Source organism: Gossypium raimondii, chromosome 5, assembly GCF_025698545.1.
Source record: "Gossypium raimondii isolate GPD5lz chromosome 5, ASM2569854v1, whole genome shotgun sequence".
NCBI classification, from domain to species: domain Eukaryota; kingdom Viridiplantae; phylum Streptophyta; class Magnoliopsida; order Malvales; family Malvaceae; genus Gossypium; species Gossypium raimondii.
Genome location: NC_068569.1, coordinates 2,123,637 through 2,141,494, shown reverse-complemented (window position 1 = coordinate 2,141,494; position 17,858 = coordinate 2,123,637). Strand labels below are relative to the sequence as shown.

The 17,858-nt window shown below is 34.6% G+C and overlaps 2 protein-coding genes across 4 annotated transcripts; both read right to left on the bottom strand.

The window, feature by feature from the left end:
* Positions 1–5,824: 5,824 nt before the first annotated feature.
* On the bottom strand, positions 5,825–7,907 carry LOC105771084 (protein DETOXIFICATION 52). Its single transcript, XM_012592489.2, has one exon. It carries the CDS (start codon positions 7,616–7,618, stop codon positions 6,005–6,007), a length of 1,614 nt encoding a protein of 537 aa, XP_012447943.1. The 5' UTR covers positions 7,619–7,907; the 3' UTR covers positions 5,825–6,004.
* A 4,504-nt stretch (positions 7,908–12,411) lies between these two features.
* Positions 12,412–15,800, bottom strand: LOC105771292 (receptor-like protein kinase 5). Of its 3 annotated transcripts, none has more exons than XM_052630766.1 (3): positions 15,360–15,800; positions 13,095–15,215; positions 12,412–13,004 (listed from the first exon to the last, which is right to left on the bottom strand). In XM_052630766.1, the coding sequence occupies exons 1-3, from the start codon at positions 15,691–15,693 to the stop codon at positions 12,586–12,588; spliced, it is 2,874 nt and encodes a 957-aa protein (XP_052486726.1). In that variant the 5' UTR covers positions 15,694–15,800; the 3' UTR covers positions 12,412–12,585. The 3 variants fall into 3 exon arrangements, with proteins under 3 accessions (XP_052486726.1, XP_052486727.1, XP_012448172.1); XM_052630767.1 differs by having other exon boundaries at positions 15,432–15,800; XM_012592718.2 differs by having other exon boundaries at positions 13,095–15,800.
* Positions 15,801–17,858: the final 2,058 nt, after the last annotated feature.

Genomic DNA, 17,858 nt, shown 5'->3' with positions numbered 1-17,858 from the left:
AAAATTTGGGTCTTTCTATAACTTTGGACCAGAGGGCTACACAAGGGCCCTGGCGCTCCTAAATTCAAAAAAAAAAAAAAAATCTCATAAATTTTATAAATTTATAAACTAATATACGGTAAAATTATAGAATAAATCCCGACCCCCAAAAAATGAAAGCTTAACAGTTTGAACAAATTCTGAAAAGCAATTAATTACAAGTTTCAATGCTTTTTTCTTCAAAATTTTAATTAATCATTAAAGCTAAATTGAATTGTAGGAGATATTAGACATGGATGAGAGTAAAATAAAATTGTTGTCTCTAAACGTGAGACTATTTAATGGTTTTTAGGATGATACCAATAGTGTAGAGTGAGTCCTAAATATCTTAAAAATAATATTACTCAGGTCCAAAGTTATACAAAAGACCCTGAGTTCTATTGCTTTCAGGGACACCCTAAACCTAAACTGGTCCCTAATATATATATATATATCATCCCTCAAAAATTGATTGTGGTGTCGCCCACAAGATCAGCAACAGGATTCCAATACATACCTTCCATTAATTTTACCTAACTAAAGAGCATATATCAGACATGCTCTACATATCCCCTAGCTGTATCACCTTTTTTGATTTAACAATATATTCTTTATTCTAAATCCAAGTTGCACCCAAAATAAATACCATGATAAACACACAACACTAGCACATGTTTGCATGCTTCTGTTTGATGAACGTATACCAGCTGATATATATATATATATATATTTATAGTCATCCCATTTTAAAGTGGACCCAACTTGTAATGGAAGCCTGACATGCCGGCTATGCTCTAGAAAAGTTGGATTACATATAATGTATCATGTGAGAAGGAGGTTTAGACTGATGGTGAAGGGGACATTTCATGGCAAGTTGTGGAATAAATATAACATTATAGTTGAACAAATCATGGAAAACCAAACCCTACTAAATGCAAAGCCAAATGCTGCAGCTGAGGAAGAATATTCATATGTGTTCTTTTTCTTTTTTTCTTGTGTGTTGTGTTGCCAGTTGTTGCTTACAAGGAGGACAAAAGGCCAACCCCCTAACCCGCTTTTGCCCTAATATAGCTTAGCCCTGCAATGCTCTCGTTTCAAGTTTGTCCTAAATATAGCAGGTGCAAAAATAAAGTTTCATACATATGGAGAGACAGCCATGATGGGTTTGGTTGGGAGGGGGTGATAATGGAGGGGCCTTTGGAGCCCTTGAAAGAGTATGGCATGATAGAGAAAGAGAGAGATTTAGATAAGGCCAAGGGACAAAGAGAGAGATGTATGATATTGAAGGAAAAATGGAAAATGGAGTAGTTGCCAAAAAGAGTAGCCATGTGAGAAGCATGATGGTCTAGAATCATGTTGTCCCTCTTTCTAACACTTGATCTTTTATTTTACTACTATAAAAGGAATGGCAACCATGACCCCCCCCCACCCCCTTTTTTTTCTCTCTTAATATAACTGATATATAGGCCATCCATGGTGGGACTTGACTGGACTGCTATATATGTAAATATCTACCTACGCCAACTGTTGCTTGTTGATCTAAAACCAAGAGAAGGTTAGCTATCTATATCTAGCTACTTATGTTCAACTAGGAAAACATGATTTAATTCATTTGCCAATGGTTGCATACAAGCTAAATGCCACTCTTATGAATGATTCTATAAAGTAGTAGTAGTAGTAGTAGTAGTACATTTTTTCCCCATAAAATACGTGTTGTACCGAGTAGTCCTTTGAAAGTGCTTCTTAAATGAGTGGTGTACGAGAACAAGCAAGAGTTGAAGTAGAAGGTACATGATTCTTAACATATGCTAAAAAAAAAAGAGAACAGACAGTGGGGGGGGGGGTTGACTTTGAGAAAGGCGAGACACTGAAATTGAGAGAAAAAAAAATCTTTTTTACTTTATGGAGATGACACATCCTTTTCATTTCGGCGTGTTGAACACTCCCTCCCTCCCTGCAGGCAAATGGCATGTAATAATATCATCTTTTTTTAAATGCTTTTGCACCAACCAAGATCCTAATCCCTGAAAAAGTTTTCACTTTCCCAGACAGGATCTCCTCAAATGCCAATTTCTTATCAGTCATTAGGACTACAGCAGCAATTTTGTTACAGATCTTAAACCATAATTAAGTTTGAAAGCATAAGCCTGATGATAAAACTAGAGTCTGTGGAGGTATATAGGACCGTAAATAAACCTATTCTTCATGTTCATTATATTTTATATTGAAACAAATTTAAGGATATTCAGCTGCAGGAATTATGGTCATATATCTGGTGCAAAAGGCAGCAGCTGGCTTGTTGATTTGGACTGGAAGGTCGTGGTTTATGTTAAGGAGATTTGGTTGGGCCAGCTAATTAAGCATACTCTATCTCTCATCTCTCTCTCTCTATATATAGACTGAACAAAGTAAAAATGGCATATCCAGTACACAAATGGCAGTATTCGATTTTGAAGGGAGATGTTGTATTAATTCTTAAATGACAGTCAAAGAAATAATAAATTTAAAAGATTAAGAGTAGAACATGTTTAGAAATTGGGGTTTTATTTTTGAGAAAGTTACAATAATTGATCCATTTTGAACTTTCTGCAAAAATTTCCTTCACATCTATTTTTAATATATATAAACATTATACCATATGTATGTTATCTGTGCTTTTCAAAATTTCTTTTACATACTTGTACTCACTATATTTATCTAACACGTATTAGAATATAAATACAATATTATATCTATACTTAAACCAACCATTCCATATTCTCATTAATAAAGTGTTTAGTAGCATTGTAAATGAATTATCATCCATTGTTGTTCTTAATAAATGTACAATTTTGGATCTTCCTTAAAATTTGTAATCAACTGTACCTATAATTTAAGATTCAACTTTTATCCCATACATTTTCCACCACAAATAGGAAGCTAAGTGGTGGAAATCAATATCCCATTAAAACATAATGGTAGTGGATTTGATGGGGATGGACCCCCCATATCAAAGAAAACACAGACATTGTACTGCCCTAACCTTGCCCCTTCCTTTGGGGTTAATTATATCCATATAAAACATCTTTTTGCTTTCACATGTAGAAGAGATGAAAAGACAGGGCCGGAGGGGGGGAATGAACTTTCTGCTCCTCATTCTAATGGCAACAGCAAAGAATGAAATAAAAGGTTGTCAATTTAATTTAATTTTTTTTTAAATTTATCTTAAAAAGAGTCAAATAGTTTTTGTAATCGAACTTCTGACTAAATCATAAATCTTTTAATAATATTGACGTACCAACTTTTCGCTATCGGTATATTTATTTTCAGTCAAAACTTGACTATAATTTTTACATTATCTAAAATTATTGGTTTTTTATGCACTGAATTGAAAAAATTTGATTAAGGGATAAAATATAATTCTTTTTACAAAAATAAAAGTTATTTAAGTGATTTTTTACAATGAGAATGCAATATGTAAAATATATACAAGATATACAATGATCTCATTAAGAACAATAAATTTGAAATAAAAATATTAATTTTAATATATGTATATATTCAAGAAATACAAAATTATGAGGACAAACCATTAAGAATTTGCATTAATGTTCTCTAAAAATTATTATTCAATCAAGATATTAGTAATCACATATAAAATTATTTTATCAATAAAAACGTAATCTTGTATAAAAAGTCTTAATCTAATCTTAATTTTTAGAGGTTAATTAACAAAACTCAAGGAAAAGGTTAGTATCAAATTAGAGAAACTCACATGAAATTATTAAAATGTTAATTACTTTTTTGTAAAGTTATGGAAAGTGTATGCGAGAGAATTAAGAGAAAATTAATGTTAAAAGAAAATTAAAAAAGATTTTTTTAAGTTTTAATGGATTTTTTAATTATGAGGTCCTTTAGTTAATTCACCACATAGATTATTCCTTTTATAAATTATTTGTTCTTTAATTTTTGTAGTCAATTGATCCACCTGCCTCGACATTGTTTTTATGTCATGCCAAAATAATTATATAATATAGTAAAAAATTATAAAAAACAAAAAGAAAAGTAAGTAAATAAAATACATGTGATTATTATATTTATAATTTTAACACTGTAATTAATATATATTAGAAAAGTAATAATTTAATTTTTATTAAAAGATTAATAATTAAATTTAATTATTTTAAAGAAAATAGAATTAAATTAATAACAATAGTTAAATTTCTCAAAAACAAAATAAATGGGGGTGATTGATACCCCCTCGTGCAATCTCAGCATCCAGAAATTAAAAACGGCAGCTTTGATTTTAGCCCACTTCCGACTACCAGACAACCCTCTCTTTTGTTTTTCATTGGAATTTGTGGCTTAGGGAAAAAAGAAGACTCTTTCTAAAGGGTTGTAGTCATGTTTATTGTTCCCCAAATATCAAATTTAATAGTAATAAAGTGGCATTGCCAGTTGACCCTTTTGACATGGACTTGATTTGTTGATAATGATTACTAAATCATAAAAATTTGTTTTTGATGTGGGACTAAATTCTAGATTACCGTAACTTAAATAATTTCGAATAAATTTATATTTTATCGTATCATATAAAATTTATAGCTACTTCTTTACTTTTTTCTTTTAATAGTTTAATTATAATTGTTTTATTTTCTTTTAATAGCTTTAGCTCTGAAAAAACCAAATTATTATATAACACTAAATTAAACCCAATATCATTCAAATAAAAACCCGTCCAAAGCTTCTACATCATTGTCAACTTTAGTGAGTCCATGATTAGATTTTAAAATTTTATTTACAATAATGATACTAATGATTAAAATGTAACAAAGCATATCATAATTGTTTAAAATTCGGTGGTTCAAAGTATATAGAAATAAAAATGTCAAAAGATTGTATCTTTCAAATGACAAACATATTACATTGACGAGTCATTATATATACAGTAGCCTCAACTTTTTGAAATAAATGCCATTTCTCTGTCACCCAACGCTCTTGCCCACCAAAAGTTAAAGATTGAAATTGACACAACACATACTCAATTCCTCTGACAGAAAGAAATCATATTTGATAGTGCATAAATTTACACATTAACACCAATAAATTCGAGTTTTTTCATTGACGGTCCATCACCGGCAGCCAGCACAGCACGGTGGTTTGGTTTGGAAAGCCTCCAAATTAAATGCATGATGAAACAGATGGTATTGGCTGCTAAGATAATGGACAAAACAAATGATGTTAACACCCAAACCGAATTTTAACCCTTTCGTTGTTTTGGCATGCTTTATTGATTTGGGGGGTTGTAATCCATGCATTCATCCTAACAAAAAAAACCTTGCCATGTGTCGGTTGTTGGGATGATTCTGTCGTCTGCTCTTACATGATGCTCACCAATCTCTGTCTCAATCTTTGAGCATTTACAATGTATATTCATTCAGCTCACGAGTTGTTTGGTTTTTAACCCTTTCACGCTTTCAAAATATCTATACACTATCTCAAATAAGAGACACCAACTAAAGCATTTTATGGTCTCTACAGTACGTGTCATTCGAAAAAAAAATTTCATTTTGTATTCTTTAGTCTGCTTAATTCAACATCTACCCTAAATTTAGATTTAATTGTCTTATCCATTGATAAATTTACAATCCTTTTGCTTCACATTGGTTTTACGTCATGAAGGCAAGCATATTAAAATAGACAAATGAATTTTTAATATATATTATCTTTAAAATAATAATTTGTAATATGTATTACTTTTAATTATTCTTCATTTTGAAATATTGAGAGGAGAAAATCCTTGGGAAATGTAAGTCACACAAAATACTGTATCCAACAAGACTTTTTTTTTTAAAGGAAAAAAAAAACTTTTTAACTCAGTTAAGTTGTTCCACCTCCTCACAAAAATATATATAAAATAATTCGCAAAATAAACAAATGAGAAAGTGAAAAAGGAAAGAAAGAAGAAGAAAAGGTTACATATTATTACTAATTAAACTTGGGTTATTTAAGCAGCCGAAGTCACCATAATGCAAATCAACGGCTGATGTTCGTCGCTCTTATTATTATCATCACAATTATCAGGCAGCCTTGCATCTACACACGTCAGCATCTGGGCCCTCCTAGCTTGTAGGTCCCAGTCAGTGGATCCCACCACAAACAACATAAGCAAAGCGCAACACACTTGCGCCGAAAATAGGCCTAACCAAAGCCCAGGGAACCCGACTCCGAGATAGAATCCGAGCCCAATTGCCACTGGCATACCCACCAGATAGAATGCACCCAGGTTCACATTGGCTGCGGTGGAAGGACGGGCACTCCCTCTTAGGACCCCACATCCCACCGTTTGCGGGCAATTCCCAAGCTCGCATAGCCCTAGGATGGGAAGGGCGATGGATGTGAGTCGTAGGATCTCGGAATCAGAGGTGAACATATGGGCCCACTTATCCCTCATCCCCGATGCAAATGTAGAAGCTGATAGGCCCATCATACCGGATACAAGCACCGCCACCACAGCTGATAATCTCGCTTTGTAAGGACGGTTCGCACCTAGTTCGTTACCAACACGGATCGAAACCGCGAAACCCAGTGAAGATGGGAAAACGTATATCAACGACGTCGTCTGGATCAATATCCCCATTGAAGCGACCGGTGCCTTTGGGTTCCCCAAAAGCCCACACAAAACGATCATAATCTCATACCACCACCACTCCAAACACACCGAGATGCAGCTCGGCGCGGCTAGCTTGAGCAGCTGCTTCCAGCTTGTTAAACACTCCAAACTCGGCTTCTCCCATGTGGGCTCGTGGAGGCCCGAAGCCCAAATGTAAACTACCAAGCAGATGAGAACGAACAGGTTAGAGATGGAAGCGGAGGCAGCAACACCGGCGACACCGAAGTTGAAGCGGGAAACGAGTAACAAGTTGATGGGTAAATGGAAGACGGTGGCGATGAGGGTTGCTAAAGTAAGGGGGAAAGTGATACCTTGAGCACGAAGGTAAATGCGGATTGGGTGAATGAAAGAGTTGGTGAAAAGGTCGGGGAGGGAAAAAAGCAAGTATCTCTGGCCGATGTGGGTGATATCAGGATCTTGGTGAAAATAAACCAAAATGTTGAACATGTTTGTCCAAAGAAAGGATATTATTATGGAAGTGCATAAGAGGAAAATAACGTAGCGGTGAAGGGTTAAAGATAAAAGTTTAGGTCTTTGAGAACCAAAGGCTTGGGAACAGAGTGGTTCCATACCTAAAGCAAGGCCAGAAAGAACCGAGTAGCCCGTGATGTTTGCAAAAGCTATAGCTAAAGAGCCAGCAGCAAGTTGGATATCTCCGAGATGGCCAAGGAAGAACATGGAAATGATGGAGCGAGAATAGAGAATGAGACCGGTTAGAGCTATGGGGAAAGCCAGATTGAAAAGTGATTTAACTTCTGCACTGATCTCTGAGACTGAAGGGTATACATATCCATTTCCTTGATGTTGTTGCAGTTGGTGCTTTTCAGTATCTTTTATTGAGTTGGAGAGTGGTAGAACATTGAAATAAAGGTGGGTTTGAGATGATTTCTCGGTTGATGGAGTGGATGATACGTTTGGGAGGGTCGCGGTGGTGGTTTGATTACACATGACGACGACGGCGCCGATGAGATAAGCAAGAAGAGGAAGAAAGGGGAATCAAAGATGAAGCAACTCCTGTTTGTTGTTTTTCGCTTTAACTCACTAAAGACACTCTCGTAGAAGCTCTCTATCTCTCTCTACTTTTCCTTTCGCTTTCTCTTAACTTTGTATGGATACTAAGCTTCGCTTCAAAGATAGGAAGATAGAATAGAATGGTTTGATTTTCAACTGAGATAGCTAGGTATATTAATAGATGAGTTGAGGTCGTGTTTTCTTTCTATTTTCTTTTCTCGTTTTTGTCCTCAAGGGTTGTCGCTAACTCGCTTGTAATAAAATATCAATAAATCACTTGAACTTTAAATTTGTTCATTTTTATTTTTCTTTGTAAATCATGGTATAATCCAACAGATTAAATTCCAAAGTTATGATCCATAAATAAGTTGCTAATAATTAAAAAACTATTTATTAGTCTCATTTCCAATAAAGAACCTTTTTAGTTGAAGTTTTAATGGTTAAACAGTTCTAAATTTTTATTCATGGTAAGTTTTTAAAAAATACGTCAGAAGTTGTCAGAATGGCTCAATTTCCGAGAAGTAAATGGCGTTTTTACGAGAGTTTGTTGTTCTGGTTTTATTATTGTTCGTATGAATGGCGTCATCCTCCAGCCGTCGGCAGTTCTCCGATCTGCTCTGTTTCACTTCCGGTAACATGGTAAAGAGAATGTGTACGTAAAATTTTTTAGTATTTCGCTGTTCTCGTCTTCTTAGTATTTACCCTGGCATGGTAATTCAACTCCCTGTTTGTAGTCAAAATACCTATACTAAATATTTGTATTTCCCATGTAGCATTTATATCCATATGTTACCAAGAAGAAAACTAGAATCAAATTAATTAGAGTATTAGTTACTTTGATCCACGAATTTAAACGCATCCCAGAGTCATTTACAGTGCGGTACGCTTGCATTTACAACTTGAATTTAATTTCGAAAAGATAAAAAATTAAAGCAAGGAAAATAAAAACAACAGAAGGTGAGTAAATAAAACAATGGGAAAAAGAAGAGAAGTACAAAAGACAACAGAGAAGGTAATGACACGTGACAGGACACACGTGCAGTTAGAGACTTGGCAATGCTGGGTTTCTGGCAGAGTCCTTAAAAGGGGCCGTGGAACAGAGACAGACTGAGCAGGCTAAGCTACGAGAGACGACGAACAAAATGGAAGACCAAGACGAAAACTGAAACTAAAACAGAGCCGTGGGAAAAGGCTCTCTCAGTCTCAGTCCCAGGCTCTGTTAATTAATTACTTAGAGTTGGCATTTTCATTTATCCTTTTTTTTATTATTATTGGACTACTGTAATCTACCTGCCAAAATTTTGGACCCAGCTCGCGTGCATGCATGCATGCATGCATCAAAGCCGTTCCCCCTTCTATGTTCACCTAAAAACTTATCCCTAAACTAATCTCGGTTTTTTACTGCCAAAAAGCAGACCCAGAAATTTAAAAGATGTAATTATCATGTGTGGGGGAAGTTGGCGATAACCTAACCTAAACTTTACTGTGAGTCACGTTTTTAATTAATGTAAGGGATAGGGGTTATAATCATGGGTGGCGGTAATAACAGGGCTTTCATTTCACATGTAAGATAAAAAAAGGCAGATGGGGTGGATAGATAGGTAAAGTACAGAGGCAATCATCGACATCGTTGGGATTTTACCAAACAGATAGTAGAAAGGAGACATATCTTTTCTTTTTCAATTTTTTTACAAATAAATTTTACTTCCTTAAATTTGTGTTTTCACATTCTCTCTCTTTCTTTGTCTATGTTGAGTCGGGCTTATAAATGAGTGTTGTTGTCGTTTTGTCTAGCGAAAAACAGGGGAAGGGAGCCAGCCAGCCAAGCTTTGTAGTGAATATGACCCACAAAATTTTGGCAGCCTCCACCCTCAGTCTGAATCTGACACTCGCTGTCGACCCCGTGCACCACTGTTTGTGTTTCTATTACGGGAGCTAGCGTCTATGTGCTGTGTTGTGCTGTTGCCGTGCCGTTTTTGTGGGCTCCCTGCTCCCCTTCTCCGTATTAACGTTTTTAGTCTTTTTCTCCCAACTCCTGATGCTCTTTCTTTTGGACCATCTTCCCCACTTGAGTTAAAAGCTAACACCATTCCACCTCAACACTATTATTTAAATATGTAGTTTTGGTGGTGGCATGAATCAATCGAATAATAAGGTTTATAAAATTAGACTTCAAGCCATCAATTTATCAATTCAATCGATCAGTTCGTTGCAATTAAATAAATTATTAAAAAATAGTTCAATCAGTCCATACCGATTTTTAAATCAATCAATCTAATGATATTTTTTTTCATTAATACCCGGTCTAATCTATCCAACTGACCAGTTCAGTTCAATGCAAACAATGTTGTCGGACACCAACCTCAATTAACAAATTACCAAATGACTATAATTTAACACAAAAATCATATATTATAAGGGCTATATAAGTAAATTAATTTAATTTAAAAATAAAATAAAAAGATGTTTATATATAAAAAATATTATTATTTTTATTTCTTTCACCTATTATATTATTGTAGGCCATGAGACTAGTATATTATTAAACAAATTGTGCCACCATAAATATCAAACATTCAAGCAACTTGACTTTTAGCCTATAATTAGATTTAATATACATGTGAAGCTTTTGAAATAGTGAATTCTAATCACGGGAACAAATAACTTGAACCCTCTTATATCCACAAATTATGTATTTGTTTGGCAGATTCAGTTTTATTTCTTTCAATAGTAAATACACTAAATCATTGATCATCAGCTAACACGAAACGTAATATTTTGCAATCATTGAATTAAGGGCTCCTTGGGGAAGATTAGGGTAATGATGGGGCATCGAGAGGTAGGCAAGATCGGCATTTAACTATATTCTATCTCATGCAGTTGTTAACAAGTGGGCCGGTAAGGGCATCTTTCCAGGGCTAATGGGCTATTATATTATGAGATTGGAGATTGTTATATTCTTTTTTGGATAAATTATTTTTTTGTTGCTTAACTTTAAAAAATTATAAAATAGTCATTAAATTGTTTAAATCTTTTTATTCAAGTCACTAGACTGTTAAAATATCTATTGCATAGCCTTTTTTGTTTGCACTACCTGTGCCAATCGAAAGTTCTCCTTCCCCTCTCTTCTACAGTTTAATTTTTTTTATGAGATATTTTTGAATGTTACAAATATACGAATTAAGACCCAAACAGATTACTTTTTCGATCTTAAACAATGACCGTCAAATCGATTTAGATCTAAGGTATGTTCTTCTACTTACCAATGAGTATTAATCTACTGTATTGATTGCCGAATTGTCGCTTGGAGCTCGCTAGTCGAATTTAAAAAAAAAATACATTCATCAACCTAGTAACTTAAATGAAAACTTTAGAATAGTTTAATGGTTATTTTGTAACTTTTTGAAATTAAATGATGAAAATGTAAACTTACTAATAATTTAATGACATTAGACGTAATTTCTACTAAATTTAAGAGGAAAAAAACAATAATTACTTTTAAACACGCTACACTATGTAATATATATTTTTCAATGTAGCACAATAATTTTCACTATTTAAGTATTTTATCAAAAAAATTATATTTTTTTGGTGAATTAGAATAACAGGGCAAAGCTCGAACAACCAACACGACTAACGTGACTCAAACCCAAACCACATATGAGACGGTGAACACCCTTAACCTATCAGGCCATCACATGGGTTTTAATAAATTGATTTTCGCTTAACATTCCAACCTCATATTTAGAATAAAAAATCTAATTTAGATTCAATATTTTTATTTAATTATTTGATTTTCAATGTTTATAATATTAATCACATGAGTAATTTTTATTTATTTATTTTATGAATGCTACCCAAATCAATTTAACAGAATTCAATTGGACTTCCTCAAAAGATTAGAGGAGCTAAAATTTTGAAATTAAAAATAAAAGAATCAAATTTCAGATGCACAATAAATTCAGCATTATTAAACCATATATTATATTGACCTGTTTCACTACATAGTTTCATGTAAAATATCATTTAAAGTTGTATATATGATATTGACGTAGTGAAGTTTTTGGTCTTTTAATTTTACAAAAAAAAAGTTATTTTAGCTTTTTATTTATTTTTGGTCTCTTTTAGTCTTTGAATTTGTTTTTTTAATCAAATCACTCTAAAATTGATAGAAAAGTAAATGTTTGTTAACTTTATTAACATGTCATACACATGGATTGCCATATGGATGACATGCCAAGATTTAATTAATTTTAAAATTTAAAATATAAGAAATATTGTTTATATTTTAATAATTTTAATTTTAAAATATATATTATTATTTTTGAATTTTTAAAATTTAAAAATTAATTAAATGTTGACATGTCATTCACGTGATGTTAGAAAATATTATTTTGAGGTGATTTGACAAAAATATAAAATTGAAAATAAAAAAATAAAAAGTAAATGAAGGACTAAAATGAATTTTTTATAAAGTTAGAGGATGAGTAGGTGATTTAATAAGTTAAATGTTACAAGTTTAACTTCACGGATTTTAATCTATCCAAAAGAAGTGATAGAAAAAGGAAAAGAAAAAGAAAAAGAGTGCAAAAAAGACTTTTAATTGCCATGGTAGAGCAAGTGGGGAAAACTAGGTGTGTGTTTTTCTTGGTAACAAAGAGTTAAATGGTTAAGGCGAATGCTGATATTGGGACCAGTGTTGATCTAAAATAGTTAATATTCTGTAACTATTAGCAAATTTAGATGAAATATTTTATTCAACTCGATTATACACATACTAAGACCAAGTTAATTTAAAATAGTTGAAGTCCTTATAACTATTAATACAAATCAGACAAGTTTTATACAATTCCTATTGCTATTACTCATATTCAAAGTCTTAATAATAATGCCAACCCATAAAGTCATACTGAGTAAACATTATTGGGACCGAAGGTCGGTCCATCTTTCAACTTTTGAAGCGAAACAGCCTTATCAAACTCCTTTTCAGCGCTCTTACTTTGATAATCAAGAGGATGAGCGCTTTGGACTAAAATTTGCAGAACATCTCTCATGGAAGGTCTTAACGGAGGCAATGTTCTTGTACAACAGAGACCGAGTTTGAAGACATTGCACATTTGGTTCAAGTGACAAGGTTTTTTGATACCTTCAGCTAATGCATCAAATATCGAGTTGCCTTGTTCATAGTAACGTTGAGCCCATTCTGCAAGTGATCTGTTTTCATCCCCCTGATCCGGTTTTCGTCCTGTTGTTAGCTCCAAAAGGATGACTCCGAAGCTAAAAACATCGACCTTCTCGTTGATTCTCCGTGTATGAGCATATTCTACAGTTCAAGTCGAAATCAATGATAATGTATATTTAACTAGAAATCAAGCTAGTGGAATTGGATGCAATATTGAAGGCTAAAACTCACCAGGAGCAATGTAGCCAATCGAACCAGCCACCGCAGACATTGTTGTTGGTTTTCCTTTGATCAACATCTTAGCTAGACCAAAATCAGCAACTTTGGCATTGAATTCAGAATCTAACAGGATGTTGCTTGACTTCACATCTCGATGAATAATGGGTGGGGAGCAATCGTGGTGCATATAGCAGAGTCCTTGGGCAGCCCCGATCGCGATTCGGAATCGCTTAGGCCAGTCCAAGATGATACCCGATGTTCGGTGCTTATTCAACCATAGGTCAAGGCTCCCGTTCTCCATGTACTCGTAAACAAGAAGTTTCGAGTCCTTACTTGACATGCAACCCATCAGTTTCACTATGTTCAAATGCTTAATTCTGCTCAATGTCATAACTTCAGCTTGAAATTCCTTCTCCAATTCCCTCTCAAGCTTTATCTTATTCCGAATCTTCTTAACGGCAACGAAATCACCATTGCCAGTTATATCAACACGGTATACTTCTCCTGATCCCCCATCTCCAATCTTGTTTTTTTGACCTTCCAATCCTGACAAAATGCTTTTTATCGTGAAAGTCAACATTTGGAATGCGGTGAGCTCCCATTCCGGATCCAAGACGCGATTTCTCTGCCAACAGACTTCAGAGAGGAAGAATGAAACTGACAAACACAGTACAAGAACTGCTGTGCTCGAAATCCAAATAAGAATTCGAGGATAACTCAAGTTCGGGTTTTTTTGTGAACCACAAATGCGGAGGTTTACATTTGTAGTACCTGCACAGAGACCAGGATTGTTTAGGAAGCTGTTGGAGTACGCACCATTTTCGAACTCTTTTGGGATGTTCCCCACGAGATGATTGGAAGAAAGGTTAATGAAACTAGACTTTAGTTGACCAAGTTGAGGAGGAATTTGGCCTGAAATTTGGTTTTTAGACAGATCCAATAAGTTTAGGCTCGGTAGAAAACCAATGGCCTCTGGAATTTGTCCCGAAAGTTGGTTTTGGCTAAGGTTTAGAGTAGCGAGTGAGTTCCATGAGATTATATCAGATGGAAGGGAACCATGGAGTTGGTTTCGGTCAAGCAAAAGAACTTGTACAGATGAAAGGGCAGTTAATTCTCCAGGAATTGTACCACTGAAGAAGTTGTTACTGGCATTAAATACGGAAAGGTTCCTCCACAGCTTCACGTCAACAGGTATTTCTCCAAAAAACCGGTTGTTACTCATCTCGAGTCTGGAGAGATTATCCGACACTTTTCGGGGAAGCTCACCAGTGAACATGTTGTCACTTATCATTAACTTTGATAAGTTCAACGATGTCCATAGTCCACTGGGAATGCTCCCAGTAAGACCATTCTGGCGGACATCAACCATTACTAAGCTATCACAGTTACCGAGTGATGTTGGCAATTCTCCCGTAAGATTGTTGTCAAAGGCTACAACTCCCAGCAACTTACCTCCATCGCATAAATGCTTAGGCAACATCCCTGTCAACCTGTTAGAACAAACCTCAAATCTCTCAAGCATCGAGTATCGGCCGAGATCTTGAGGTAGAGTGCCTGACAATCTATTGCTAAACAATCTAACGTCTGTTAACGTGGAGATTTGGCCGAGGCCTTCAGGAATTTCGCCTGACAGTTGATTGTCAAACAGAACTAAACTGGATAACTTTTCTAGCTTCCCGACATCACTCGGGATTCTTCCAGTCAGGCTGTTTTGAGAAAGATCAATTCCTGTCAGATTGGAAGCTTGAATCACTTGAGGAATCTCTCCGAATAGCTTATTGTTGGAAAGGTATACCACCTTCAAATTCTTCAACAAGAACAATGCTTTTGGGATTTCTCCCGTTAGTGCATTTTTAGATAAATCCAACGCCTCGAGAGCTTTCATATCTCCAATTATCTCAGGGATTTCACCAGTTAAATTTGTTCCAGACATCCATAAAGTCTTCAGCTTCGTCAAGTTAGTGAAACTTGAAGGAAACTTAGACGGCATGAATTCTGAATTATCTGCTAATCCCAAAATTTCAAGCTTGGATAAGTTGCTAATTTCTAGCAGGAGAGGACCGCTGAACTGGTTCTTAACAAGCAGAAGGGTACTTAGCTCTTGCAACGATCCAATGGCGGCAGGAACTTCGCCTGAAAAATTATTAACCATAAGATTCAAGTACTGGAGCCGGCCTAGTGTGTTGATGTCATGAGGGATGGGGCCAACGAAATAGTTTTGAGAGAGGTCCAAATACTCAAGTTTGGAACAGTTGTAGAGAGTTTTTGGAAATTCACCTATGATGTAGTTATAATTGAGATCAAGGGATGCAAGGTTCTGAAGGCCACAAATGAAAGATGGGATTGTACCGTTGATGTTCTTGTTGGGAAGGCCTAACGCGGTGACTGAATTGTTAATGCAAGTGATTTCAGGCCAGCTGCAATGGTTAGTGGAGTTTGCTGAGAGGGTCCAGTGGCTGATGGAGGATGGGTTTTGCCAATATTGCTTTAGGTTGATTAAGATAGCTTGTTCTTGAGCAGCATGCGGCTGGGAACTTGCATGGCTGAAAAGGAGAATAAGGACGAGGGCATTGAAATGAATTTTGAGGAAACCGGCTGTTGGCTTTGACATTTGGAATATTGGGAAGTGTGAGTGAGAATTAGTATCACATCCCAAACTGTAAGGACTATGTTGTCAAAGGTTAAGTGAAATGGGTAGTAATAATGATATATGTAAGAATGAATCTTTAAGGTCTATGCTTCCAAATATGCAGGGAATGAATATTTATATACTCATTGGAGTGATCAAAGGGGTTAAGCATTATGGTCAACTTTTCTTTTAGAAAAATGATATCTTTCACCCAATTATATTACTCCGATAGGGTTTGTCTAAAACTATTAGACTTGAAAAATGGACTAAGGCAAAAAAATTATCCCTGTTTAAAATATAGGCCGGGTTTAGGCTTGAACATTTAAGGCCTGAGCTTAGCCCGACTCATTTTTAAATTTATAATATTTTATATTATGTTATTTTTATATATTGTACACATTAAGAAAATAATTTTATACTAAATATATAATACTACCCTAATATAAATATTAAAATAATGTTAAGATGATTATATAAAAACTTTCAATAAATAAAAAAATAAAAAATATTAAAATAATATAAGATAAATATTTTCTAAAAATAATACTGAAGGCACCTAAAATGAGTTTAGGTTAATCTTTTGCAAATATGGGAGAGTATAAAAAAAATTTTAAGCTCATATTTTGAGTCAAACTAAGCTTAGATAAATATAAAATATGTTAATATCAAACTTAAGTCAATCTCGATTCGACCCGGCTCGTAAGTACTTTTAGTCCCAACCCAACGTGCAAGTCGTGGAAAAAAACATGTAGAAAAAGGGACAAAGGCGCTACTTTCTATTTTTCCCACCCTTCCAATACGTTGTTTGTTTCCACGAAAACAACAACCATTTCTATCAATTATCCAAAATTTTCTTTTTCACAAAGGAAAGGCAGAACTAGTTACTTTTTTTTAAAAGTTTATTTGGGATGAATACCCCGATGACATGTATTTTAGATAAAAAGAAACTTTTGAGGGTATATATATTTGATATAACTATATATGCATAATAAAGATGGGCAGAGTTAAAAGGTAGATTAAAAATTTTGGAAGGAAAAATCCCATCAATGGTGTAATAACGTACATAGATATATGATTATTATTGTAGGTTAATGACTAGTAGCATAATAGTTCTATCTCCAAAACATTCCTATCCTATCCATTTTTAGTCTTTTATATTAGTGTTCTTACTTTTCTTATGCAAATGTTCAAAGTGCCACATCAGTTGGAAAATGGTATAGTGGTAGTTAAATGGAAGAGTCAAGAGGTAGGGAAAACACTGATGCTAGCCTTGGGGACGGGGAGTGGACAGAAAGAGAGAAAGGAACCCCCGCCCCCCACACACACAAAAAAAAAAAAAGAAAAAGAAAGAATATTACTTTTTGGATGAGGATCAACACAAATTATTGCCGAAGACTTTGACGAGAAGACTTTGTTTTCATTAAAAAAAGAAGAAGAAGTCTCCATTCCGAGCAGATCAGTACATAATAAACGTAGGATCGATCGGATTTTTTTAAATTGCAGAGTTTGACATCATGTCAATGGAGAACAGACTCTGGAGCTGGTTTCAAAGCTCAGTCAAAGAACATTTTCATGGCCACTATGGTCTATGGACCTGCTAGGGTAGGCTGCTACCAAGTTTAATTTAACATTCCACTCCTAAATGATTTATGGAACACTTTCTAGGCCACCATTCTTAGTGGAATGGTCTTGTGTTTTGTTTAAGTCTTCACTCAAGATAATGCAATCAATAAATAATTGAATAATATTGCAAAGCCCCGGTATCTATTATCGATCAGAATTGGATCATAACGGAATTTTGGTCTATACTGGTACCATAATATCAGATTGGGGAGGGACGTTAGAATTAGAGATTGATAGAAAAGCAAGGATATGGGCTCGTGTAAGTAGGAAACAGAAAATGTCTATTCTAGTTCTATCATCAGCTATGGGTTCGAATCTAAGAGAAATTCTAGAGAATGTTTGCTACCATGAGATTTTCTTGTCTTTCCTGACCGATAAGGAAAAAAAAATTGGGTCAAAAGAAAATGCCATTTTGGAGTTTTATCAACAATTTTCTTGTGTAGGCGGGGATCCGGTATTTCCTGAATCCTTGTGTAAGGAATTACAAAAGAAATTCTTTCAGCAAAGATGTGAATTAGGAAGGA

Coding starts and splice junctions, on each gene's coding strand:
- LOC105771292 (XM_012592718.2), bottom strand. CDS start 15,693: ATGTCAAAGCCAACAGCCGGTTTCCTCAAAATTCATTTCAATGCCCTC. Junction 13,005..13,094: donor GATTGGCTACATTGCTCCTG/GTGAGTTTTAGC, acceptor CTTGAACTGTAG/AATATGCTCATACACGGAGA.
- LOC105771084 (XM_012592489.2), bottom strand. CDS start 7,618: ATGTGTAATCAAACCACCACCGCGACCCTCCCAAACGTATCATCCACT.